This window comes from Capricornis sumatraensis, chromosome 2, assembly GCF_032405125.1.
Source record: "Capricornis sumatraensis isolate serow.1 chromosome 2, serow.2, whole genome shotgun sequence".
Lineage (NCBI taxonomy): Eukaryota > Metazoa > Chordata > Mammalia > Artiodactyla > Bovidae > Capricornis > Capricornis sumatraensis.
The window spans coordinates 105,945,963-105,972,695 of NC_091070.1; the positions used below are offsets into that span (position 1 = coordinate 105,945,963).

General features: G+C 40.8%; 1 protein-coding gene across 3 annotated transcripts in view; it reads right to left on the reverse strand.

Annotated features, from left to right (window-relative positions):
- PBX1 (PBX homeobox 1) overlaps positions 1–15,707 on the reverse strand; it is a 297,657-nt gene extending 281,950 nt beyond the window's left edge. For all 3 annotated transcript variants that reach the window (XM_068964903.1, XM_068964902.1, XM_068964904.1), the window contains exons 1-2: positions 15,517–15,707; positions 12,202–12,275 (exon numbers count right to left, since the gene is read on the reverse strand). In XM_068964903.1, the coding sequence (XP_068821004.1) occupies positions 12,202–12,275; positions 15,517–15,707 (265 nt within the window). The remainder of the gene's footprint in view (positions 1–12,201; positions 12,276–15,516) is intronic.
- Between the last annotated feature and the right edge of the window lie 11,026 nt (positions 15,708–26,733).

A 26,733-nucleotide genomic window follows, 5' to 3' on the forward strand; every position in this document is an offset into this window, starting at 1 on the left:
AGACAGTATGGTAAATGAGTAGGAGGGGGCAGTGTCCAAATCAGGAACAGAGAAAAGCCAATTATTTTCATTCTTTATTATCCTCATCATCGGTATTAGTATTGCTACTCTTATATTTTAGCTATAATATCTATAACAGTCAGAAAGAACATGTGAACTCTCAGCCTATATAATAACGCTTCCATCTTCTCCCCCAGAGTTACAGGGATGAGAAACTTATCCTGTGAAATTAATAATGGGCCTCATTCTTCAGCTGGTGGATCAGAGACTGGGCTAGTAGAAATTTATAGAGAGAATTAATTCAAAGATTTTCAAAGTAATGAAGGAATTCAACCTTTCTGACTTCTCACTCTCCCACATTCATTCAACAGAACGTTTCTGGAGGGTCTAATTAGAAGACCTGATGGGTGCCCCGGGAGGCTGTAACAGAGCAATGATAGGAAAGCACAAGAATCCATTTAAGAATAATAATCACACATGAAGAACATCTTTCGTACTGTAACTTTCTACAAAGAAAAATAAAGTAATATGGCTTAGGCCTGAGCATGATGACAGCCCCTTCCTGCCTTGGCTCCAGCAGGCTAGGCGGGGGAGGGGAGGCAACTGTGTGTATGGGCTAGAGGGGGGGGCCAAACCACCAAAATTAATTCTTTACTTTCAGAAGACTTGCAAAAACAAAGCAGCTTGAGGCCCCTTTAGGCCTTCCTCTGAGACAAGCCAAGCCAAGCTCCCATATCAGCAACTAGGTCTGTAGGAAGGCCCTCAACCTTCTTCAAGTGTTAAGGAAATCAGACCAAGCTTAACGAAAACAAATACCAATGCTGTTTAATGTACATCAAGGTTCTTTGGGTTAAAAATCTCCCCAGGGGAAGATGCTCCCTTTAAGAGCTGAGAGAGAGAAGATGGGAGGGTTTCTGCAGGAACTTCTGATTATGTTACTTGATTCATTTCAATACCATAAAGCATCAACCAGATTATTTACCGAATAGAGAGGAAACAACACCGAGGCAGCTAAGCAGGAGCTGCAAATTAAGATGTGTGCGTGTGAGCGCCGGCACCCGCATACACTCACCCACGTGCTTGCACGCTGCCTTCTGAATTTCACTTCTGTATGCAAAACCACCTCCCCCCCCCCCCTCAATGTCTGTACTGCTCAGCAGCACAGCCCCCGCGCCCGGCTCCCTGGTGACAGACCTCCACACCCTTGCTCCTCACCAGAGGCTCCGATTGCTGTGGCAAGGTGGGTCCAAGGCTGGCCTGGGGGGTATTTAATAAAGGAAGGATGGCTTTCTCCCTATGATAGGCTAGGACTGGGTCCTCTGATGATGAGAGCAGCCCAGAAAGGAGGTGGCTGGGAAGAGAGGGAGCCTGGGGTGCCAAAACGGAGAAAATCCGTGAAGACACAACCAAGCTCCACTCCCGGAATGCTCAGCTTCCTTGGCCGCTCGAGAGCGGCCGGCGCCGGGCTCGGGGGCTCCAGGCCGGTTCTGCGCGGGGCGACGGCTCCTGGCCAGTGAGCGCAGCCCTGCGGGGCTCATTGGAGGCCTCTGGCTGGCAGGGGACCGGAGCCGGCGGGCGCTCCCCAGCATCCCTATCGGCCCCGCGGTGAGATCACCAGTTTTCTAGAAGGCGTCGCGTCCCCCGCAGAGCCCCCTCCTCTGAAAGCCTAGCTAAGCGGGATGCTGCAGCAAGACCCAGGCGCCCGTCTACCCAGGCCCAGCGAGAGGCATTACAATCCTGTCTGAAGGGGCCTCTCTTAGCACAAGGCCATGTGGCTCACTGTCCTGCTCCTCCACGGTTTCTTAGCCTTAAGTTCCCAAAGTTTTATTTTGTAATGCGTCCCTTTAAACTCCTTTTCAGAAACTCCGATTTCTCTTTTCCACCAGATCTAAGCAAACAGGCTCTCTCATCTCTAGGGTTTTTGTTTTTTTTCCTTCCCCACTGATTGGCTTCGGGAGGAAGTGGCTTTAATTTATTCCTCACAGGATCTGGTTACTTCTCCGGCCTTTATACTCTGTGCTGCCCGGGGCATCACCACCTACCCGCACCCAACCTCACATCTCCCTCGCAAGGGGTTAGGGATTACAGTCACCAGTAAAGAGACCACACAGGGGAAAGCCGTGCTTATCGCCCCAGCTTTGTTTTTAAATGTTTGTTAATGTAAGCAGGGTGCGCGGCCCTAGCACCTCCGCAGTGAGGAATTAGTGTCTATACCCTGGTATCCACAGAGAGCCTTTTGGAATGGATGTAGGGTGGGCTCATCATCAGGGTCTCTGAGAGGCTTTCTTTGTCAGGAACCAAGGATAAATGCAAACTTTCAGTTCTATTAACAAGGGTAATTACAAGGAGGATTCTCTTACAGTGAAAAGACTTGGGCTCAAATCACCTAAAACCCTCAGAAAAATGACTGGCGGCCCTACCAGCACAGGCCACTAGGTAAATTTATTCCTTTGACCTACTGGCAGATTCAAACTTGTCTCAAAGCAGGACAAATAGAGAACTTTTCTCACACTGACACTTTCTTAAGGAAAGTCAAACATCTTTCTAAATATCTTCACTTTAAGTTTCCAGAAGCCCCACTGACAGGTAGGTGGGGAACAGACATCATTTTAGTATTTCAGCTGAGGCACACTGAACAAGCAACTGTTCACAATTCTAAGGTGAAAATCAAACCTAAATTTCCTGACTTCCTGGGCCGCACCATATGAACTTGGCAAAGGTATACTGCACTTCCAAGTCTGCAACCATAAATCTTTGTATTTTCCAAAAGCAGTTTTCAGTCTAGAATCCAATAGCTACAAACAGATAGGATGCAAAAGAAACATAATTTGCATTTAGTCATGGAGTCAACAAGGTGGATTAAACTGGGACTGGCCTCCAGCTGGCTTTGTAAAATGTGATACTGAATGCTTCAATTAGGAAAAAAAAAAAGTCACTACTTTTTTTTCCTCCCAGCTTGCCTTTCCAACTCAGTTTGATTGATGGAAGTTACTTTAACACCACCATAACCAGTTTTACATGACTGTCTAGAAAAGATATAAGGAGTCAGAGGATAAATTAGAAGTGCCATAACAATGAAAGAAGAATTTCCTTTCATAAATGCTATGTATCCAGGCCCTGGCAGGGACCATGTTAGACCTCGTGATCTGTGAAAGGTGGGCTCAGATTAGTGGCTCACTGGAGTGGCCCATTCCATGGATGCAGAAATATGAGACCATGAGGATAAATGGCATTCTCAAAATAACATAGTAACTTGGAGGCAGGCAGCATTAGGACTTAGAACTCTTGACTCAGGGTCCAGCAAACTTTTTTTTTTGTCTCCACATGGAATTCTCTGTACTTGTTCCACTGTATTCTCACTGTACAAATAAATAAATAAATAAAAGGTGGTTTTTTCCACCACCTATTTTATTTTAGGGAACATTTCAAACTCTGTTAAGGATAAGGAATCAAACCATAAAACATGGAGTCAAGGAAAGAAAGAAGTAAAAGCAGAAGGAGTTAAAGGGGAACTACCTCATCCTGGCTCCCAGGAGTGGGATATTCCCTGCTGGAAAGAGATGCCTTAGATATGTTTTTTTTTTTTTTTTCTCAACATGGCTATCCATCACGAACCAGTTTCAATTGGTGCAGGACCACCAGATCAAGTGTGAGTAGGGAACAAGCAGGAGTCTTCCTTAGAGTGTGAAAATTATGCCAAGAAAAGGACAAAACAAAGATTGATGCCAGAACAACCATTGTACAGCCATGCTGTCCAATATGGAGGACAGTGGTCCCATGAGGCTCTTGGACACCTGGAGCATGGCTAGTCCAAATGGAAGATGTTACAAATGTAAAATATACAATAGATTTGAAAGCCTTAATACAAACAGTGGAAATATTTCATTTATAATCTTACATTGACCACATATTGAAATATTTTAGATATATTTGGATTTAAATAAAATGTATTATTACAATTAATTTCACCTGTTTCTTTTCACTTTTTTTTTCCAGTGGGCTAAAACAAAATTTAAAACATTAAATTTGGAATGAAATATGGGTTCACTGCATAGCACTATTCAATGGGATTCTTCTCTCGCTAGAACTCTAGGATTGAAGGAAGTACAAGAGTGTTGGGATACCTTCTGCTGAGTTTTGGGGGTTCCCCCCTTTCACACAGAAAATCTTTTAAAGCACTTAAAAGCACTGTCAGGAAGTATCTCAGGGAGTCTCAAAAACTTCCGGCCAGAGCTGGTAGAAAACCCAACCTGAGTAGACAGTGTCAAACTAATGAGACCAGAGGTCAACAGTCAGTCAGGTGGTTTTGAAAAGACAACAGTAGTTGCTTTTTATTTAGCACACTCATGCAACTGAGTGCTTTATATTATTGTCCTGTTTAGTCCCTCAAGCAAGCCTACATGGCATTGTCTTTACTGTACAGCTAATGATACTGAAGCTCTGTTAAATCAACTTTCCAATGTTACACACAAGTGAGGATCTGAATCCAGACTGGTTTCACTCAGATACCCTGCTCTCTCTGTCATACTAGACTGCTCTTCAGAATACTGTCTGGTCTTCTTGGCAAAGGTCTTCTTCTCCGGGAACCTGACACCTGAAATTTTAGCCGTAGAGATTCATTCCTTTGACTTAACTTCTTTTTCTCTCTAAAATGCAGATAGTTCTGAGAGAGGTTTCATATAAATCTTGATCATGTTCACTTCAAGTCAAGCAACTATCAAAATACTTTTTCTTAGAGTAGGTATTGATCTGAGAAGATAAAAAAATACAGTAAACCTTGACACACAAAGGAAAAGGAAGACCAGTGACTGAAGAAAAAGACTGAAAAAATGGAATGCTGAAAGTGCTGAAGACCAAATTTAATGTCATTTACAATAAAACTTAAGAATACATCTACTACAGTTACTCTGCAAAAGTTTGGCACTTCCTCAAAATGCTAAGCACAGAGTTACCACATGATCCAACATTCCACTCCTAGGTAAATATCCAGAGAAATAAAAACATAGCCACATAAAACTTTGTTCAAATGTTCAGAGCAGCAGCAACATATAAAAACAACCTAAATATCCATCAACTGCTAAATGGATAAATAAAATGTGGTATATCTACACAATGGAATATTATTTGGCTATAAAAAGGAATGAAGTATCAGTACATGCTATGGCACAGTGAACCTTAAAAACACCATGCTAAGAGAACAAAGCTAGTAATAAACCATATATTATATGATTCCATTTATGTGAAATGTCCACAATGGTTAAATCCATACAGACAGAGATTAGTGATTAGTAGGGGCTAGGCAAGGGGAGAGATATGAACTGACTGGTAATGAGTACAGGGTTGTGTTTTTTTTTTGTAGGGAGTGATAAAAATATTCTAAATTTAGGTTGTGTTGTTGGTTTCACAATTTTGTGAATAGACCAAAACCACTGAACTGTATAATTGAAATGGGTGAATTTCAAGGTATATGAAATATATCCCAAGAAAGCTATAAAAAAATAAATAAACCTACTAGTATCAAGGTTGTTGTCATAACAAAAATGACATTTTTCCCTCAAGTAGGAACATATGAGGAAGACAGGTAGAGGTCAGGTTGCCCTAACCTCACTTTATGATACTCTTCCTCCTCGGAAACTTTGTGAATTGAATGGATGGGCCTATGTGTTTTCAGAGGGAAAATATTTTTAACTATCATTACGTAATATCTCCAGCTGCTGATGCTAAGAAAATGTCATCACTAAAAATGCCACTGTAACTTTTCAGGTGGTTGTTGTCCAGTTTGTAGATAATTGAAAACCTTCATTTTTGCTCTTATCCATTCTTTTTTTCCCCTCTTCTCCCAACCTTGCCCAGCCTTTTGGCCAGATACAACTCATTCTCACTTTAAGAGAATGGCAAGAGAAACATAAGAAAACAAATCTTAAATTCAGCACTAGTTTTCTTTTTTCAGCACAGAATTACAGAGTCTTGGAATTGGCTTAGTCTTTAGGGACCATCTGGTACAAGCCTCTCTTTTTCATGTAAGAAAACAGGGCCAGAAATAATAAAAGCTAACAGTTATGGACTGTTTACTCTATGCCAGGCACTGTAATTTACATGTACTACTTCATTTAATCCTCACAATAACCCTCCAAAATAGGTACCATTTTTATCTGTATTTTCGAAGTGAAAAAAAAAAAAAAAAAAAATGAGGCACAGAGAAGTTCCGTAAACTTAAGTAGGTCACACGACTGGAAAAGTTGGCGATCTGGGATACAGACCCAGGCTGTCAGGCTTCAGAGATCAAATCCTCAACCGCTACTGTTATAGCTTCTCCTAAAAGTATTTAAGCTATCTACGTGTCATCTTAAAACTACTTAGTGGTATGTCCAGAGCCAGTACAGGTATGAGGGACCCACCCCAGTTTCTGCTTAATGCCAGAGGATCCATGAGAGATACAGTTGACCTAAACTATACCATGACCTAAACCAAAATGGATGCATTTTCCCATCCACTGCAATCTTGATTTCCACCAATAATTGAGAGCCTGAAAGAGAGCTGTCAGAAGTTAAGAAGACCTTCCAGGAAGTCACCACTGACCTTATTCTGCCATGAGGGGAGATAGGTTATATAATCCTATGTCAGTTTATACTCACACTCCTTTTTTTTTTTTTTTTAATTCTGGAACTCACTCTGCCAAATTCTGAGAAGTGTTATCGCTAAGATGAAGATGAGACAAAAGATTCAACCAGAAAATTCTCCCGATGGGACATAATGACTACCTCACCACTCAATTATATATTCAAAGGAAGAGTTAACACACTGGCAAACTACGAAATGGAATAGAATGCAAGTCTTTAGATAATTTACTACAGAAAATACAGTATTTCTTATCTGTATCATCCAGGGAGCTCAAAGTACTTTACAAACAACTCATTAATCCTCTGCTTATTTTATTCATCAATTACTACATTCCTTAAACCTTACCACACCATTTCAGGTAGGGTGCAAGAGAGGAGATAGACGTACTATATTCCTCTAACCCAGGCTAAAATGTCCATGCAAAGGACAGGGTGCTTTCAGGAGCATAGCAAAATGAGTAAGAGCTGTCTTTGGGAGCTGTACCTAGGACACTGCCTCAATCATGCGGCATTTTGAGTGACTTTTTAAATAAAAAGTAAAGGTAAAAAGTATATTTAGAATCACCACACCAAGTTCCAACCATAACAGCATTCATCTAACAGCAGTTGGAAACCAAAGTGCAGCCTAAGTTCTCCTAAAGCATGCAGGTAAAACTATGTCTCAAGAGAAGCCAGGGTTATGCTTTAAAGGAAAAAATTAAAATGCTTTCCTATTTAAATATGTTTAATATCTGAGTTTTGGTTTGCTTCTTTGGGGATAATTTTTTTAATTTTGCCAACAATAACCAAAAGCACATGAATGTCAGCAGAACAGAGAAGCAAAGGCATGTAGAAGAGGCCGGACCCCAGCGGCGGGCCAGACTTTGCCACCTCCCCACCCTGGGTGCAGCCTGCCACCCACCTGGGGTCCCAGCACCCTCACTGCTCCCAGCTCCCAGCAGTCCACAAGGCCTAGACCACAGGTCTCCCCCGTGCCTTTCCCCGACTCATGAACCTTCTTCGAGCTTCCTCAGTTTCACTTAAATTCTCCTCAGTCCCGGTCCTCGTAGACAGCCAGTAGCTAGAAAACGTGACACCAAATTTCCAAAGACCTCACTCGGGTAGATCTGACCCCGGCTGCTCACTGCACCCTTCTCCCCACTTCTCAGCTGCCAGAATGGGTCCAAATCAGCTTCTAAAAGGGGATGACACAAAACGACTGGAGAGAAGGGATGCTTCTCATCAGAAGCTGATACTGTGTCTTCCACGGAGTCTTATTATTGTAGGTCTATTGCTCGTATCCAGATCAGAATAAATATAGAGGGTCTAATCACCTGCCTTCTGCTAACACACTGTGCCTGAAAGGGTGGATCAAGTAAAACCGCATCAAGTAACTCCCCTTTGTTTGCTCCCTTTCTCTCTTTGCCCCTTCCACAAAAAAAAAAAAAAAAAAATTTGAATTCTGTCATCAGCAAGAAAAAGTTTTTTTGTTTTTGCCTTCTAGAGATGAACATTTATGAAAAGTCACTGCTGCCATGTCAGCCCCAAAAGAATATGATTAGAGGCATCTCTAAATTGTCTGAAGTTATTTCCCTCCTGTTCTCTGCTCAAGGCCTAATCTTTTCAGAATTATTTTCCTAAAATATAAACTTCCTTCCACGGTGTCCCCTCCACCTACATATACAAACACACACACATACACATGTATACAGGTGGGTGCACACACACACAAATTATTCTCTAAAGCTATAAAAAGATGAGAAGCAGAAATCTCATAATGTAATTGCTATACTAAAAAGAAGTGGCAGGTGAGAATTAATAAGAGAGGGTGGAAAAAAACTGAAATACAGTAGTAGAGTTAAAGGAAAAAAAAAAAAACTAGAGCCTGTGATGGGAGTGTTAATTGAACAGAAAGAATAAAGGAAGGAGAGAGAGAACAAAAGGGCATTAAGTAAGCAAAAAGTAATTTTTTAACATCCTTCAGTTATTTGATTTAACTTCAGAGCAGAGGATGCTCAGAGGAAAATTTGCTGAAAACTGCCATATATAGCTATTTTGTTCTAAAATTTAAAACTATTCACAACAATTACAGCTATTCATTACTATCTACAAACAGTCTCCTTAGTAAATGGCAACCAATATTTTGTGTCTTTTCCTCATTTTTAAACCGGCATGATTTTTGACACAGAAATTTTTTTTTAAATCAAGAAATGTTCAAAAATATAGTTAAGGTCCTTTTAAGAAATTCAGTATGTTTTAATTTTTTTATTTTTTTTTTCTCCTTCTCTCCATCCCATCAACCCCACTACCACCGCCTCTACACATATGCAAAACCCAGCCTATTGCTAATATGTCAGAAGACAAGGAATAGTTCTTAAGAAATGAAAGAAAATGAGGTATTAAAAGGTCCAAAACTCTATGAAATCTCTATGCTCCTAGAAGGAACAAGCAGATAAAAGCCACCTCTGAAACATACTTGCTAGAGGTCTTGCAGAGTTTTCTTACTGAGATTTGCAGCCTGTGAATTGTTCAGGCATTCCTTGTTCTTGGCATTTTTATTTAAAAAAGCAAAAAGGTATCAAAATAAAAACTTAACCGACATTTCTCAACAAGAAGACACTTGGGTTCTTTTTCTTTTTCCCTGAATATCCCCACAGTTATTTCTGACTAAATACCTGTCAATCAACTGTAATCTAAACGGTGCCGCCTACTTTAGGTGTTATGCGCGTCTGTTTCTTTAAAGTTCCAAAAGGTTGGTAAGACAGTCTTAGCTAGTTTCCCTCCAAATTTCTGAGTTTTCCAATGAAAGTCTTTGACCAAAATCAGAAAAGCAAAATCCGCCAAGGAATGCAAGCCCCACGCTCCTCCAGGGTCCTGACTTCCTTGTAAAGACCTAGGTAAACCCCCTTAGTGTGCTCCTGTGAGAATACAAACAAACAGAGCCCACCCTAAATCAAATAACCTCTACAATACTTGTGAAGGAAGCTCAAAAATACTCATTCAGCGTAAAGACTTGAAAGTAACAATAGGGAAACTCCCAAAACAATGAAAGAATGTACATGAACTGATCATCCAAACAGTCTTGTCACTAGCTGTGTATCAAGAAGCGGGAGCGGGGTGGGGGGCAGAAAAAAGAGCTCCTACAACTTTACAGACACAATGTGTTGCAGACACATCAACCATATGGAAGATTCGCCAGCTCTCCAGAATGAGGGTGAGGTCGATCTTCAGTAAGTAACCGTGCTTTACAATCAAAGAGTTCTTTTCAGCACACCGCAGTTGTCTCCTACCTACAACACAGAACACTCAACATTCCAGGAGAGGTTTCTTCCTTCTCCTTAATCCTTCTGATACACAAGTTGAGGAACAGGAGAAAGGCCTTTCTTTTTTTCTCTTTTTATTTTACTATTTCTTTTTTTGTACTTTCACCCATAGGTGCCCTCTTAATCCAAAACTTGTGTGTGTGTGTGTGTGTTTCCCTCTTAACACAGGGTCAGTAATCATTATTTTCAATTTACAGTATTCACTAAACTATTTTTTTAAATATGAAAGACAGCATACAAAACCTTAATTTAGATTTTTAAAAAGCCCCAAACATTAATGTAACTCAATAACAGAAAAATTTTAAAACAAAATATATAATCCAACAATAAATTATACATTTAGAGCACGATTCTGACCGACACAACTGCTTCTCATCACCATAGTTTAGGCAATACTCATGTGAGGAGCAAACTCTTGAATCCACACCAGAACCAGATCTATATTTACATCCATTCACCTTGATCTACTGCCTTAGCAGTAGATTTTAATTAGAAGACTAGAATTAAACACTTTGACCACAATATACATTTAAATGCCCTGACAGACTTCCTTTCCATGAAAATCTGAGGGCATCTTAAAAACAGAGTCTCTCTAGACTGAATTATCAAATATGCATTTATAGCTTGATTCTGTATTTATGAAGCAAGATCAGCAGGAATGCATACCCAATAAGCAACAAATTTCAACAAACCAAATATTCCATGTAAATGAGAATCAGAGAAAAAAGAAACTGAGAAGGAAGAAAAAAACAAATGATAAAGAAATATATACACACTTAGGTTTCCCGCTCCAGGCTAATAGAGAAAAAAAACTAAAAAGTGTGACAAACTGAGAAAGCCCCTTTGATATTTGAATGCACAACCCATACATTTCTTAAAAGGTATATCACAGCTAAAATAATGCAATTCCCAGCTTTGCAATAAGGTTAGGCTTTGGCAAGGAAACCTGAAAGACTTAAAAGATCTGAACATCACTGCTCAGGTGCTTTGTCTGGGATGTCACGCACAACACAAATAACATTCAACAAAGGAGCTGCTTACTAATTTTCCATACATTTCAAGACCCGAGTAATTACATACTCGATCAATGGTCACATCTTGAAACTATTTATTTTTTAAAACAGAAACACAGAGAGCCCTCAAAAAGAAAGCCACCCTGCGTGCCCTCAGAGCCCCTCCTTCCTCTTTTTATGTGTAACTATCAATGTATATCAACTGGGCATGCAATCATATTTATTGTCACTTTCATTCATGTCATGCCCTTGCTTATATGGTTTAGATATGAATTATTGACTGTTACACTCCTTGTTGTAAAAAATAAATAAATAAATAGGGTGGCAGGTACTCCGCGCTGCTCTGCAGCGAGCGACCAAGTCAGAGGCCAGCAGAAGCTCCCGCTTTATATAACCACCCCTCGTTCCTCATCTTTATGCCCTGGCTTCAGACTGCCTTCTCAACTCTTTTCTTTTTACAAGGGAGAGACGCACTCACTTTGGAAAATTAAGGATTAAAATAAACAAACAAGAGGATGTTGCTAAGTGTCCTTCCCAGAGCATCTGTTGTTTAAGAACACCTCTGATTGATGACTGCTATTTTTTAATTGTTGCTTTAAAATTTAAATGCCCTCCTGGGATGTGTTATAAGTGTGTTAGTTCATGATATGAGGTCTAGAAAGTAGAAAAACAACAGAATGAGTGAGCTCGTCACATTCTGTTCTCCTAAACCCAGCGATTCTCCCAGCTATAAAATCACAGGGCACTCAAATACAGATAACCTGATGTTGTGTGACGCGTTCCACAAAGGTATCTGACAACACTTTGTCAAGAACTCTAGTTTGCTGCTTCGTGTAATTACAAGAAAAAAAGAAGAGGAAACTTTAAACACTTTAGCACCCCCATGCCCAACTCCAAAAACACTGTCTTAAAGATGGGCCAAAATATATTCCTTTAAGAAGTAGACTTTTACTTTCATATTTTTCCCCCACAGGCACATCATTCTATAAATTTCCCTTCAGAACCTCTGTTTTAGCTTCAATTTCAAAGAGGCCAGGAATAGAGTTAAGGCAAGCAAACCACTAATGTCTGGTAATAACTGTCAAAGAAACTTGGTGCTCTCTGTTCCAGGAAGCAAGGCTACTAGGACTTCCTATTGGAATATGCGATCAATCTTGAAAGTACTTCTATTCTGAAATTTTAATATTTAAATAATGGGTTCCTGATTGCCAGTTAAGTGGTCAATTGGCCAAAGAAAATGCTTAAATGTTGGAATCTCATTCCTACCTGTTTTCTCTTTGATTTCACACAAGACATTAAACAAGGCAGGCTTCATTCTGTGGCAGTTTAAAGCATGTTTTCTGCAAGAAAGAAACAACAACAGAATAGCTTAGGTGGACTCCTGGGATCAAGCTGCTGATAATGCACAGAGGGAAAAAAATCGAGCATTTAGCCAAAATTATAGACCAAGCATAACTCTGTGGCATGCTTCAATTGCTTTATGACTTAATATAAAGAGTCCCGCCATAGAAAAAAGAAATAATGTTAATTAGCAGGGAGAGAGCAGGGATTTAACTACAGAACAGAACTAACCTCAATTATGCTCATTTAGGAAGAGTTTGGGGTTTTCTGTTTTGTTTTGTTTCGTTTTTTATGAGTAGTTTAATCCAAGTGGAAGTCTTAAACCAATAATCCTATCCAGGGCAATGAAAACACGGCAGAGTCAAATGCACGGGTTAACAGTTTTGTATAATCTACGCAACCACCATAGCCTAGGAGCTGTCTGCTTCTCAGTCCGTGTGTGTGTGTGTATGTGTGTGTGTGTGTGTGTGTTTTCAAATTTAATTCATCCATGTGTTTGAATTCATTCTGCAGATGCCCCTGTATTCTCATAAACACAAGATGCTTGAAAGGTCTTCTGAGCAGAACTGTCAATTTATAAAATTTCAGTCCCCAAGTTAAAGAGTATGGAAATGCATTGCCAGGGGGCAAACATACCCATATGGGGAATAGATTCATTTCTCTGTGTTCACATTATGTCGCTTATGCACACACTGCTTATTTGCAGGTGTTGAAATTCAATTATTTACAATTAGGACCTTGCACCCATTGGGGGAAAAAATAAATACAATTCTGCCTTTTAGATTAGTGATTTACCTGGTTCTCCTGTGTGTCTGTATACAGCATGCACTTAAGGACCAAAACAATACCTTTCCCTTGATTTTACTCTGGAAGCACTTAACAGAAGGATATTGTTTTGGAAACAAAATACTGATCACATCAGCTATTAGTTAAGGGAATTGTGTTGACTAACTAAAATGAATGTATAAAGATAAATGGAAACCTCTGGCACTCAAGACACATGCAGTTCTTTTTAAATTCCTTTCAAAGTTAAAAAATAGATACACATCCTGAGGAAGGGAAACCAGAAGCACGCTCTATCTACTGTACAGTAGAAGAGTCATAATCTCAAAATTCAAGAGTATCAAAATAAACATTGTGTCTAAAATACGAACGGTTCACTATATAAATAATAAATGTACATTATGAAGATGTGACTAAGGAAAGGAAAACCCAGTTAAACTATTTGCTGAGTTACATTGTTTAACTAAAAAGAAAAGCTTAGTGGTGATTTAGTTCTGGTGCAGGGTGAGAAAAATGGTGAAGAAGACTTTATGGTATCAAAGACTTCTTTCTGAGCCTTTTAAAGGAGTTTTCATTAATTGTATTCTTATATAAAGGCCCAAATACAAAACAAATAACAACTACAAAAAATTCTATGCAGCTTTGCAGAAATATTGTATTGCCAAGCACGTCCATGGGGTTGGGTTATAGAGAACAGAAAATCTCCCTATCCCAAAATTGTGTCTGATTCTCTTAACATTTAGGCCATTAAAAGGGTGAACCCGCCAAGTCACGGCTGTCCTCAGTAGTACAAAAAGGAGCGGGACTAAACATCAGAAAAGTGGTGTTTCTCAGTGCTACCAGCCCCTTCGGCTGCACAAACTTGTTATTAGAGGCGTTTATTGGTATGTCTGAGTTTATTTTTCTGGAACAATGTAATGGAGAAATCTGTTCCAATTCAAAAAGAGATTGCCAGTGGGAAATCTTCCATTGACCCTACCTATTAGCTTTTCTCCGGATAATAAAATTCCAAAAAGGCACCAAATTATTTTTGAAAACCTTCCTCTATTAAAAAAAAATAAATAGCATAGTTCCAGTCTCTGAACCTTTCCAAGTTTTCAAGCACCCATAAACCTCAGGACTTTTGAGTTTACATGTTGCATGTGCTTGCAGTTAAAATAAGAGTGTAATTCATATCATCCTTGAAATTGCTTCTTCTCATTTTCTCAAATTCCCATTTCTCTGAAACAAAAATACATATAATAATGTCTTCTTCATAGAACTAAGTCTTGTGAGGTAGAGAAACTGTGTACATATTACTTAAAAAACCAGCTACTTCTGAGATTTAATAAAGCTGGGTAACTGGAAAGACATATGTGGCCATTAGAGTGTCTTAAATTCTTCTTTTCAAGATCGGCCTTGGGCAAGCAGTTGGTGGGTTGCCATTTAGTTTATGTTTTGTTTTTTTAAAAGAGAATTTACTGTAAAATCCTAGAGTGGAGAACTATATACTTGGCAGTGGATTAACTGAGAAGCTACACAGCTTCTTTAGAATGATTCCTTAATGAAGATCTTTGTGTCCTATAGGATGGAAATATATAAAATACACATTTGCCTTCATTTCTATTTTACTAGCATCTAAGTGGTCCTGAAAGAAACATGGGGAAAAGAGTATGCTTGATTCCCCCCCGCCACCCCTTTTTAAAGAACCATACATTCTGTGCCACAGAAGGGTAGTAACCCTCTCAAAATAAGAGACAATAAAGTTACACTACATATCCGAGTCTCTAAAACCGAACAAACATGCTTAAAAGCAACACTATCTCTTCTTTACATCAGCCTTTTTGAAACAATTAAATGAATGCAAAATATTTTCTGGATGGCTGACAACTACTGACAAAGAATTACTCTGCTTTTTTTTTTTTAATATGGAAAGGGGGAAAGATAAAAATTAATTTTAGAGGAGTACGTCCACACAGAAAATTCAAAGCTTCTGATTTACGTAAGGAGTCAACTATATTTGCAAATAAAGTGTTCATGGGACATTTTATTTTGTAATGTTACGGAGTCCCTCAACAAGAAGACATGCAATGCTGTTCAAAACTTGACAATTCTGCTCTCTCTGATACTTTTTTAAAGCAGTAAAAAGTGCCGAGGGCCGCTTTTGGATCAGTTGGCAGTATTTTCGGCTTGCCTGAGTGTTTGTGTGGATATATATGAAGATCTCTATATTCACACACACATACAATATATGAAAATATACATACAGACAGCCACATCACCGCATGGGAGATTGCACTTTCGATAACAACGCTCCTTCAAATTTTACTCCTCCGCCATATAGTTGCTCGTCAAAATGGGCCAAGGAATAACATTTAAAAAGAAAGCGCTGTGGTGATTCGGTTCCCATTGTTTCCCCCAGCGAGAGGGAGAAAAACAAAAAACCCCAAGAAAGGAAAAGAAAAGCCTCCATCTCACCTGGCCTGCGCCTCATCCAAACTCTGGTCTGTGATGGTCATAATTTGCTGTAAAATGTCTCCAATGTCCTGCTTCCTCCCGCCCTCCCCCTCGGTCCCTCCGGCCCCATCCTGCAAGTGCTGGGACAGGCCGGGGTGTCCGGCCATCCCGACCCCAGCATGGGAATGCATCAGCCTGGGCTGCTCGTCCATCTCCAAAGGCAACGGCAGCCCCCGGCTCTTCCTCTTCTGCTCCTCGGCTCGGCTCCTGGGAAGCACCAAGGCTTTTTATCCTTCAAGCTGTCTTCAAATCCTTTTCAGGATAAACAGAGAAGGGGGAAAAAAGAAGACCAAAAGAAAAAAAAAAAAAAATCCCTTTGCCTCTTTAGAGGATGGTGGGAGGATGGGGAGTGGGGAGGGGGAGGGGGGCGTGAAGGGGTTGCGGGGTGAGGGTGGGGATAAGGACTGGTGGGGACGGGTGTTGACTCCAAAAAAAGCAAGAAAAATAAACCACCTTCCCACTTGACGAAAAGAAATCAGAGCTGGCTTTTGGTTTTTCAGTCCGTCTCCTTTGCAAGGCAGAAATGGGCTCCCGGCGCTTAAATCTGTGGCTTAATCCTTTTGCAAATATGCATTGGCCGGGAGAAAGGAGAGGAAGGCAGGGGGATTGCAATGCAAACTTTCCCCCCCCCCACCCCCCGCTACCCCCCACCCCCACTCCGGGCCAGAGTGATCTCAAAGGGGGTGGGCTGTTGCAAAAGCCAGATCTCCCCCAGCCACGGCGGCAAGGCAGAGCACAGAATCTCTCCTCCTCCGTGTCTCTGCAAACTCCAGCAGCCCCGTCAGCCTCCTGCTTTTGTTTAGCTCAGGCTCAGGACTCCAGAAACATATACAGAAAAACCACAGCCTGAGAGGAGGAGGAGAAGGAGGAGGAGGACGAGGAGGAGAGAGGAGGGGGCCGAGGAAAGGGGGGAGGAGGGAGGCGGGGAAGCCAGGAGGCGGGGGAGGGAAGGAGAGAGGAGGGCACTCGTAGCCCCGCCCCCTCCCCTGATTGGTCATTGGAGAAAAGACAGGCCCCTCCTCCCTCTACTTTCCTCCCTGCGCCTCCTCCTCGGCCTCCTTCGGCTCCTCCTCGCCCGGCGCCCTGTCAATCAGAGTTCAGAGGTGGGCTGGGAAGGAGGCCGAGCTAACACCGAGTCTCCAGTCCTTAAAGGTGCAATGATACCGTAGCGCCGGCTCGGTTAGTACGTTCCCACTTTTCCTTCCTGCCTCACTTGGATTCCGTCCTTGAGAAAAATGTGGCTCTACTTAAATACAAACGTATAAAATTAACACGAAAGAATATAGACAATGTGGGTCTCCCCTGCAACCGGGGTTTTTTTTTCCTGTAACATTGCCGTTTAAAAGTTGATCTTTTTAATTCGTTAGACCTCAGGGAAACTGTTGTGAGCCAAAGTTTGTCAGCACGAAGTTGTTATGAAACACAATCGAGCTGTTAATATAACTAATAATGATCTCTAATAAATGGCATATGTAAAAATAGATTAAAAAGAACAATCACAATAGAGCTAAAAGGAATACTGAACCGTAACATTTTGGTTGCATGGAAACTAAATTATGGACTGTTGAACTAAATAATGCTGAAAAAAAGACTAATAAATAAGTTGACCAAATGAAACTAATTCAACATCTCTCTTTCTTTTCTCCCTGGGGGAAATTAGTTATTTGGCTTAAGTACTTAATAAAGAAATGCATTATCACAGTCTGGTTCTAGTTTTTAATATAGTTTAATAAGCATTATTAACTGGAATAAAGAGCAAACTGACATTTATTGAATGCCTACTATGCACCAAGTAATTTACATGAGTTATCCCCAAGACATTTCTGAGAGTTATGGATTATTAGTTCCACTTTACAGGGAGGGAACTTCAAACTGTTAAATAACTTCTCTGAGTCCCATAGTTATTAAGTGTCAAGGAAGGAGTGTCTCCATCTAACAGAAATGTATAAATAGTGTAAAAATTAGTTATGTACTCATCATGTTGGAAATGGGATTTATTTCCCTTTCGATGCTATTTTCAATGTTTTTTTAAGATGCTTAAAATAATACACATATTGAAACACACTGACCCAAATTAAAAATAAGTAGGAGAGAATGAAAAAAAAATTAAATAAAATCAGGAGAAAATCCTAGTAAGAACCTCACAGCTCAAGTTCAATTCTGTTACTCTAGGTAGACCATCAGTTTGCCTCCTGTCTTAACGTCTGGCATGTAAGAGAGGAACTCTGACTGAGTCACAGTGGCCACAAGATAAAAGAGCATATGAATTGTTTTGGAAAAGGCAAGTATAGTGTTTTGGAATATAAAATATTATACTGTGTAGATAGTCCTCTTCCTGGATGACAGTGTAGCCAAAGGAAATGCACTGAACTTCTACAAACCTAAGTGTACTTCATCTGCAAAATAGATTGTAACCTCATCAGATGCGTTGAGATCCTCAACTAAAATGTTATTCTTTTTATCAGTCCAACCTCCTTCCCAGTCAATACCAAAAAAACAAGTTTTGCAAGATAAGGAGCTGAGCACTTCTCAAGCTCCTTGGTATTCTTTGGCGTGGGGGCATGCAGCAGGCAGTGTTAATTGCAATTCAGATGTCATAGGACTTGAAACAACTGTTCTATCCACATACATACCCTAACTTGTTAAATGGGTTTTTTAATCAACACTAATACTCTTGAAATCACATATCAATCACAGTGAACATGAGTTAGCACATACTTGACAATGTGCTGAAGTTATTGTGATGAAGTTATCACATCTTAAAGCATGAAGTAACCCACAGCCTATAAGAAATCAGTATGAGCAAGTAATTAGAATTACTAAAAATCTAATAAAAGTTTACTAGATAATGTACTAGAAAATGTACCACCAGTACCATTGTCATCTAGGAACATTTTAGTAGGAAAATAAAAAATGTACACAACAATAATATAAATGATAGTATTTATTAAGTACTTTACAAGGATTAGGTCTATTCAAGGTGCATTATTAATTTAATCACCACCATTGTTTGGCCTGAAAACCTATGCTTTTTTAGTGTTGCCAACACTATGGTGTTGCCAAAATACACTTTAATACAAAATAAATGCTATAGAAGGGATGCTACACCTTAGATATCCATAAAAGTTTGAGATAAGGGGATAATTCCATTCGAATGATTAAAAGATTTTGAGGTGGCTCTGAGGGATGAGGGCTTCCCTGATAGCTCAGTTGATAAAGAATCCGCCTGCAATGCAGAAGATCCCGGTTCGATTCCTGGGTCATGAAAATCCCCTGGAGAAGGGATAGGCTACCCACTCCAATATTCTTGGGCTTCCCTGGTGGCTCAGACGGTAAAGAATCTGCCTGCAACGCGGGAGACCTGGGTTCGATCCCTGGGTTGGGAAAATCTCCTGGAGAAGGGAACAGCTACCCACTCCAGTATTCTGGCCTGGAGAATTCCATGGTCCATGGGGTCACAGAGAGTCAGACACGACTGATGGATCCAGGAGATAGTGTGAATGAATGTGATAGAAGCACAGGGTTCTTCAGGTTCAATGGAAATGATTAGAAAAGTATAATTGTGAGGACTCTGAGCAGCAGCTATTGTGTTTTATCTGGTGTATATTAGGGAGTCCCTGCGGAGAAGGCAATGGCAACCCACTCCAGTGCTCTTGCCTGGAAAATCCCTAGGACAGAGGCGCCTGGTAGGCTGCAGTCCACAGTCCATGGGGTCGCTAAGAGTCGGACATGACTGAGCGACTTCACTTTCACTTTTCGCTTTCATGCATTGGAGAAGGAAATGGCAATCCACTCCAGTGTTCTTGCCTGGAGAATCCCAGGGACAGGGGCGTCTGGTGAGCTGCTGTCTATGGAGTTGCACAGAGTCAGACACGACTGAAGCAACTTAGCAGCAGCAGGAGGGAGTCCCTGATAGGTTTCCCCGGTGGCACAGTGGTAAAGAATCTGCAGGCAATGCAGGAGATGCAATTTCGATCCCTGGGTCAGGAAGATTCCTGAAGAAGGGAATGGCAACCCACTCCAGTGTTCTTGCCTGGAGAAATCCATGGACAGAGAGAGGAATCTGGTGGGATACAGTCCAGAGTTGGACAGGACCGAGTGACTAACACAGACAGAGGGAGCCACTGAAAAAAGTTGTCTTAAAAGGGGGAACAGATATTTATTTTCAGAGAAGCAATGGAAAAACAGACATAAAGAACAGACCTATGGAAATGGGGGGACGGGGAAGGAAAGATGTATGGAGAGAGTAAAATAGAAAATTATAATACCTTATGTAAAATAGGTAGCCAGTAGGAATTTGCTGTATGACTCAGGGAACTCAAACAGGGGCTCTGTGACAGGCTGAAAGACCGGGTGGGGAAGGAGGTGGGATAGAGGTCTCTGAGGGAGGGGACATGGGAGCACCTTTGGCTGATTCTTGTTGATGTATGACAGAAAACCACAGTATTCTGTAAAGCAATTATCCTTCAGTTAAACAATTTGAAAAAAAAAAAAAAGGAGGGGGACAAAAAAGTATGTCTTAAGAAAAATTATCTGCTTCCCCAACACAAAATCTGAGACAATGAAATAAGGAAGGGGAATTAAGAAAGTGGCAGTAGAAATGGGAAGGAAAGGACAATTATGAGGAACATTTTCAAGAAAGAGCCAATAGAACTTAATAATTGATTTTATGTGGTTTTGTGATTTTATTTTAAAGAAAATGTTTTCAAGCCTGGGTGAGAAGAATGCAGTGGCACTAACAGAATAATAATAATATCTATAGATAGAAATTGTTAAATAGAGATTGAGCTTCAGCACATTACCACTTAATTTTAACAATTTGACACTTAATTTTAAGAACATCCTTGTAAGGTTTTAATCTCCTTTTTGCAGATGAAGAAACCAAGTTTCCCAGAAGTTAAATTACAGGACAAAGTATGTATTTAAAAGTTCCCTTATTTTTAATACTTCACAGAGGACCAAGGAAGTTAACAGGTGATACTACCAAAGGCGAAGCAGGATGGAAATTAGAATCTTCTATTTGCAGTTTAAAAAAACTTTCTAAAGTAGATTCTGAGGAAAAATTTGCATGTGAAATGTATATACCCTATGGGTTGTGGTGAGGGAGGTTAATGCTTTTTTGTACCTTCCATACCTCAGCAGTGCTTTAATTCTAATAGATATTTATTAAATATGTGTTGAAAGAATGAGTGATGAATAATCATGCTGTATTTCTTCAGAATAATAAGTCCACTGAGTCATGCTTTAAGGACATTACATGAGTCATTACCAAAATTTGGCTAACTAGCAAAGTAGTTCTCAATCTGTGCTTATTCTAATGTCTACAAAGTCATGTTACCATCTTTACCTCTCCTACATCAGGATTTTGTTTACTCTAAGGATTGTCTTTCAAACTTCTTTAGAAGTCCATTGGCACAAAGTCTCCCCTCCACTAAGGGATGGAGAGTGCAGTGCAAGAGGAATGTGCAAGGATCCTGGTTCTTTTCCGAGGAAACAAAATGATGTCAAAGACATGGGTCCCCTGGCATAGTAAGCAAAATAACTTCACTACCACATGGTGTTACATTCAGTTCAGTTCAGTTGCTCAGTAGTATCCGACTCTTTGCGAACCCATGGACTGCAGCATGTAAGGCTTCCCTGTCCATCATCAACTCCCGGAATTTGCTCAAACTCATGTCCATTGAGTTGGTGATGCCACACAACCATCTCATCCTCTGTCATCCCCTTCTCCTCCCACCTTCAATTTTTCCCAGCATCAAGGTCTTTTCCAATGACTCAGTTCTTCACATCAGGGGGCCAAAGTACTGGAACTTCAGCTTTAACATCAGTCCTTCCAATGAATATTCCGGACTGATTTCCTTTAGGATTGACTGGTTTGCTTGCCTTGCAGTCCACGAGACTCTCAAGAGTCTTCTCCAACACCACAGTTCAAAAGCATCAATTCTTCAGCACTCCGTTTTCTTTATGGTCCAACTCTCACACCCATACATGACCACTGGAAAAACCATAGTTTTCACTACAAGGAACTTTGTCAGCAAAGTAATGTCTCTGCTTTTTAATATGCTGTCTAAGTTTGTCATAGCTTTTCTTCCAAGGAGCAAGTGTCTTTTAATTTCATGGCTGCAGTCACCGTCCTCAGTGATTTTGGAGCCCAAGAAAATAAAGTCTGTCACTGTTTCCATTGTTTCCCCATCTATTTGCCATGAAGCAATGGAACCAGATGCCATGATCTTCATTTTTTGAATGTTGAGTTTTAAGCCAGCTTTTTCACTCTCCTCTTTCACTTTCATCAAGAGGCTCTTTAGTTTTGCTTCACTTTCTGCCATAAAGGTGGTGTCATCTGCCTATCTGAGGTTATTTATATTTCTCCCAGCAATCTTGATTTTAGCTTGGGTTTCATCATACCTGGTATTTCTCATAATGTACTCTACATATAAGTTAAATAATCAGGGTGACAATGTACAGCCTTGACATACTCCTTTCCCAATTTGGAAAGCCATGATAGTCATTAGGACTGGATACTAAATGATGGTCAATCTAATATCAATATCAGAGCTAAAGAGATGCCTTTGAAGCAAATCAAAAGAAAGAGGTTAAGGATCTTTGGTGGAACACTAACATTGCCGTATTGTTCAAGGTACTGAGAATATAGTGGTGGTTAGCTGGCTCAGATGGTAAGAATCTGCCTGCAATGCTCGAGACTGGGGTTCGATCCCTCGGTTGGGAGATCCCCTCGAGGAGGGAATAGCAACCCACTGCAGTATTCCTGCCTGGAGAATTCCATGGACAGAGGAGCCTGTAGAGTTACAGTTCATGGGATCACAGTCAGACACGACCAAGTGACTTTCACTTTCAAGACACACTCGATTCTCTGATTTCATGGAGCTTGCATTCTAGTGTAGGAGATAAACAACAAGCAAATAAAGAAAAATACAAGCTCAGAGAATTACAAATACATTGAATAAAACAGAGTAACATGATGTGAAGTTGGGGAGGCAACATCAATAATGTGGTCAGAGAAGGGCTTTCCAGAAGCTGACATTTGAGGTTGAACTTGAGGATAAGAATCCTGTTATAGGTAGATCCTGGGAAAAAACAATGGAGGAAGAGGGGCAAGAAGGAGGAAATAACACATTTTCAAAGGGCTTGAGCTTGGATTTAAACTTGAAGGAAAGAAAGCTGGAGAGACTGGAACATAATGAACAAAAGAAAATTTTATGAGGAGGAATCAGAGAGGGAAGCAGACCCCAGAAAACCCATAAACTTTTAGGCCATGATAAAGTCTTTGGATTTTACACTAACTGCTGGTTTCAGATTCACTTGAGTGTGCTAAGTAAAGGAGTGACACTGAACATTGATTTGACAAATACTTTTTGATGACATACTATATTCTAGGCACTCCCTTGTCACTGGTAAATATGCCAGTCATGTGACCAGGGTTCTCCCTGGTCACATGGAACTTACATTCTAATGAAATAAGTAAATGAATGTAGCAACAAGCAAACAGCAGGCAATGATAACAGGTGGGGTGGAAAGTGACCCGGGAGCTACTGTAGATTCAGTGGCCATGGAGGGAGAAATGAGGAGGGGCATTAAGCTCTGACGTGAATGGCAAGGAGTAAATCAAGTGAGTAAAGTCAGAAGAAACAGCCAACATGATGGTTGTAAGTGAAGAACGAAGATGCTTAGAATGTTTGAGAGATGAGAACTAAAGCCAAAGTTGCAAGATGGGAGTGTGCTACAAAACTGAGATCAAAAAGGTAGGCAAGTTTTACATTTAAAAACAGAAAAGCATTGAAGGGTTTTAAATAGAATATCTTAGTCTGTTTGGGCTGATGTAACAAAATACCATAGACTGGGCAGATTATAAGTAACAGAAATTTATTTCACACAATTCTGGAGTTGGAAGTCCAAGATCAAGGCACCGGCAGACTCTGTGTCTGGAGAGTACTTGCTTCTGATTCACAGAGAGCCATCTTCTTGCTGTATCGTTTGAGAATGGAAAGGGCAAGGGAGCTCCATCTCTTCAGTTCAGTTCAGTTCAGTCGCCAAGTCTTGTCTGACCCTTTTGGATCCCATGGACTGGAGCACACCAGGCTTCCCTGTCCATCACCAACTCCCGGAGCCTGCTCAAATTCATGTCCATTGAGTCAGTGATGCCGTCCAACCATCTTATCCTCTGTCATCCCATTCTCCTCCTGTCTTCAGTCTTTCCCAGCATCAGGGTCTGTCTCTTATAACAGCACTAATCTCATGTATGAGAGGTTCCATCTTCTGACCCAGGGCACCTTCCAAAGGCTCCAAGTCCAAACACTATCACATTGGGCATTCTGTGTGCATGCTCACTCAGTCTGTCTGACTTTTTGCAACCCCATGGACTGCAGCCCACCAGGATCCTCTGTCCGTGGAATTTTCCAGGCAAGAATATTGCAGTGGTTGCCATTTCCTTCTCCAGAGGCTCTTCTTGATCCAGGGATCGAACCCACATTTCTTGCATCTCCTGCATTAGCAGGCAGGTTCTTTACCAGTCGAGCCATCAGGGAAGCGCCACACTGGCCATTAGGTACCAATATATGCACTTCAGAGGGATACACATGTTCAGCATAGAGCACAGGGGAACAGCAGCATCTGACTTTTGTTCCAAAAGTCTTATTGGCCTCAGTATAGAGAATGGTGGTGGGGGGTGGGATAAGTGGAAACAGAATGTTTAAGAAAGTATTACAGTAGGCTGGGCCAGAAATGATGGCACCTTGGACAAGCACAGTAGTACTGGACATGGTGCAAAATGATTGGATTCAGTACACTTTTTGGAGGTAAAGTCAATGAGTTTCACTAGAGGCTGGGATATGGATGGAAGAGGAGGACAAGGAATCAAAATTAGCATCTGGATTTTGGTTTGACTAATTAAATAAGTGGCGAAACTGAGATAAAGAAGGCATCTCTTTTCAAGTAAATATTATCATTCCTTCCATTTTACAGATGAGAAAATTGAGGTTCAATGTATATCATCCTGAAGTATATACTTCTCATCCACTGCAGCCTCTTTACAAGGAGTGAAGATGGGCAAAATTTGCTTGATTATTTTGGAAAAAGAACATATATGGCAAAATCAAGGCAAGTAGTATGTAGTGTGTGTATGGTGTGTGCATGTGTGTGTGGGAAGGGATGAGAGTGTGTGGGGGCTGGATGAGTGGATGTCTCCATATGTTATGCTAATAATCTTGCTGAGAACAGTGTCAGAAGCAACACTCATTTTTTTCCCCATTCCTTTATCTTTTCCATCTATGAAAAAAAGGGGAAGGAGAGGAATTAAGACCTAGACTTAAGAACAATCTGTGTTGGAGATGCTAGAATGAACTCTTTGCGAACTGAGGTTGACAGTGTAGCAAAAAGTTCTGACATAGCAACTCAAATATTTATCATCTACAGTCAGAGTGCAGACAAGAACTTCAGTTGCACAGCAACTACCGTCGGAGTCCTAGCCACAGAAACAAAACGAAAGGCAGAGCCCAGTGTTTAGAGGTCACGCAGACTCTGGCTCTGGAGCTCACCACTCTCTGACCGTAGCCAAATGAGATAAGTTATACAAAGCCTCATTTTCACAACTTCAAAGACAGTGGTTAGCTTGAAGTCAAATCACAATGAGTGTTAAGCATTTAGTATGGCGCTCAATAGATGACTAAGTTTCTAATTCTTACTATTAATCTTTTGTAGTTTCTCCCAGAGCCATCTAAGTTTCCTTAAGCCCTTCCCTGCCTTGAAGTCCACTAATAATATCATGCTTTCCTCCATAATTCCTAAATCTCACAGTCCTTCCAGAAAGTGACCTAGTGACCTGCCTCAGTATTTTCTCTTTTCTATCCTCCAAATCAAATTATCGTTTACTTGAGACTATTCCCATTCAGATATGACTAAAGCAATTTACTTACAACATAAATAATATATAAGTGTAAACCTCTGAGATACTTGTAAAGTCTCCAAAAGGAAGACTATTTATTTTAGGAAATCCCAATTGTGAATATATCAATGATTTATTGTTGTGCACCAAACCTAGATAGTATGTTCAAAAGCAGAGACATTACTTTGCCAACTAAGGTCCGTCTAGTCAAGGCTATGGTTTTTCCTGTGGTCATGTATGGATGTGAGAGTTGGACTGTGAAGAAGGCTGAGCACCGAAGAATTGATTCTTTTGAACTGTGGTGTTGGAGAAGACTCTTGAGAGTCCCTTGGACTGCAAGGAGATCCAACCAGTCCATTCTGAAGGAGATCAGCCCTGGGATTTCTTTGGAAGGAATGATGCTAAAGCTGAAACTCCAGTAGTTTGGCTACCTCATGCAAAGAGTTGACTCATTGGAAAAGACTCTGATGCTGGGAGGGATTGGGGGGCAGGAGGAGAAAGGGACGACAGAGGATGAGATGGCTGGATGGCATCACGGACTTGATGGACGTGAGTCTGAGTGAACTCCGGGAGTTGGTGATAGACAGGGAGGCCTGGTGTGCTGTGATTCATGGGGTCGCAAAGAGTCAGACATGACAGAGCGACTGAACTGAACTGAACCTTCTCCAAAGGTTTAGTGACTTCAAACTATAGCCACTTTTTATTGCTCACAACTGTACAGATGAGTTGGTTCAAGCTTGGCTGGATGTAACTGGACTTATTAAGACAGTTGGAAGATTGGTGGGGACCTGCCTTGTCTACAATAGCTTCTCTCGAATGTCTGATGGCTTGTTTGCTATGGTCTGGGGTAACAGCATGATTGGATCTTGCCTTTTTTGTCATCCAGTAGTCTAGCTCAGACTTGACTACATGGTCTCCAGGGTTCAAAGTGTTTTAAAAAGCAGAGATACTACTTTGCTGACAACAGCATATCTATGGTTTTTCTAGTTGTCATGTACAACTGTGAGAGTTGGACCATAAAAAAGGCTGATCACCAAAAAATTAATGTTTTCAAACTTTGGTGTTGGAGAAGACTCTTGAGAGTCCCTTGGACTGCAAGAAAATCAAATGAGTCAGTCTTAAAGGAAATCAACTCTGAATATTCATTGAAAGACTGATGCTGAACTCCAATACTTTGGCCACCTGAGGAGAAGAGTCAACTCATTGGAAGAGAACCTGATGCTGGGAAAGATTGAAGGCAGGAGGAGAAGGGGACGACAGAGAATGAGGTGGTTGGATGG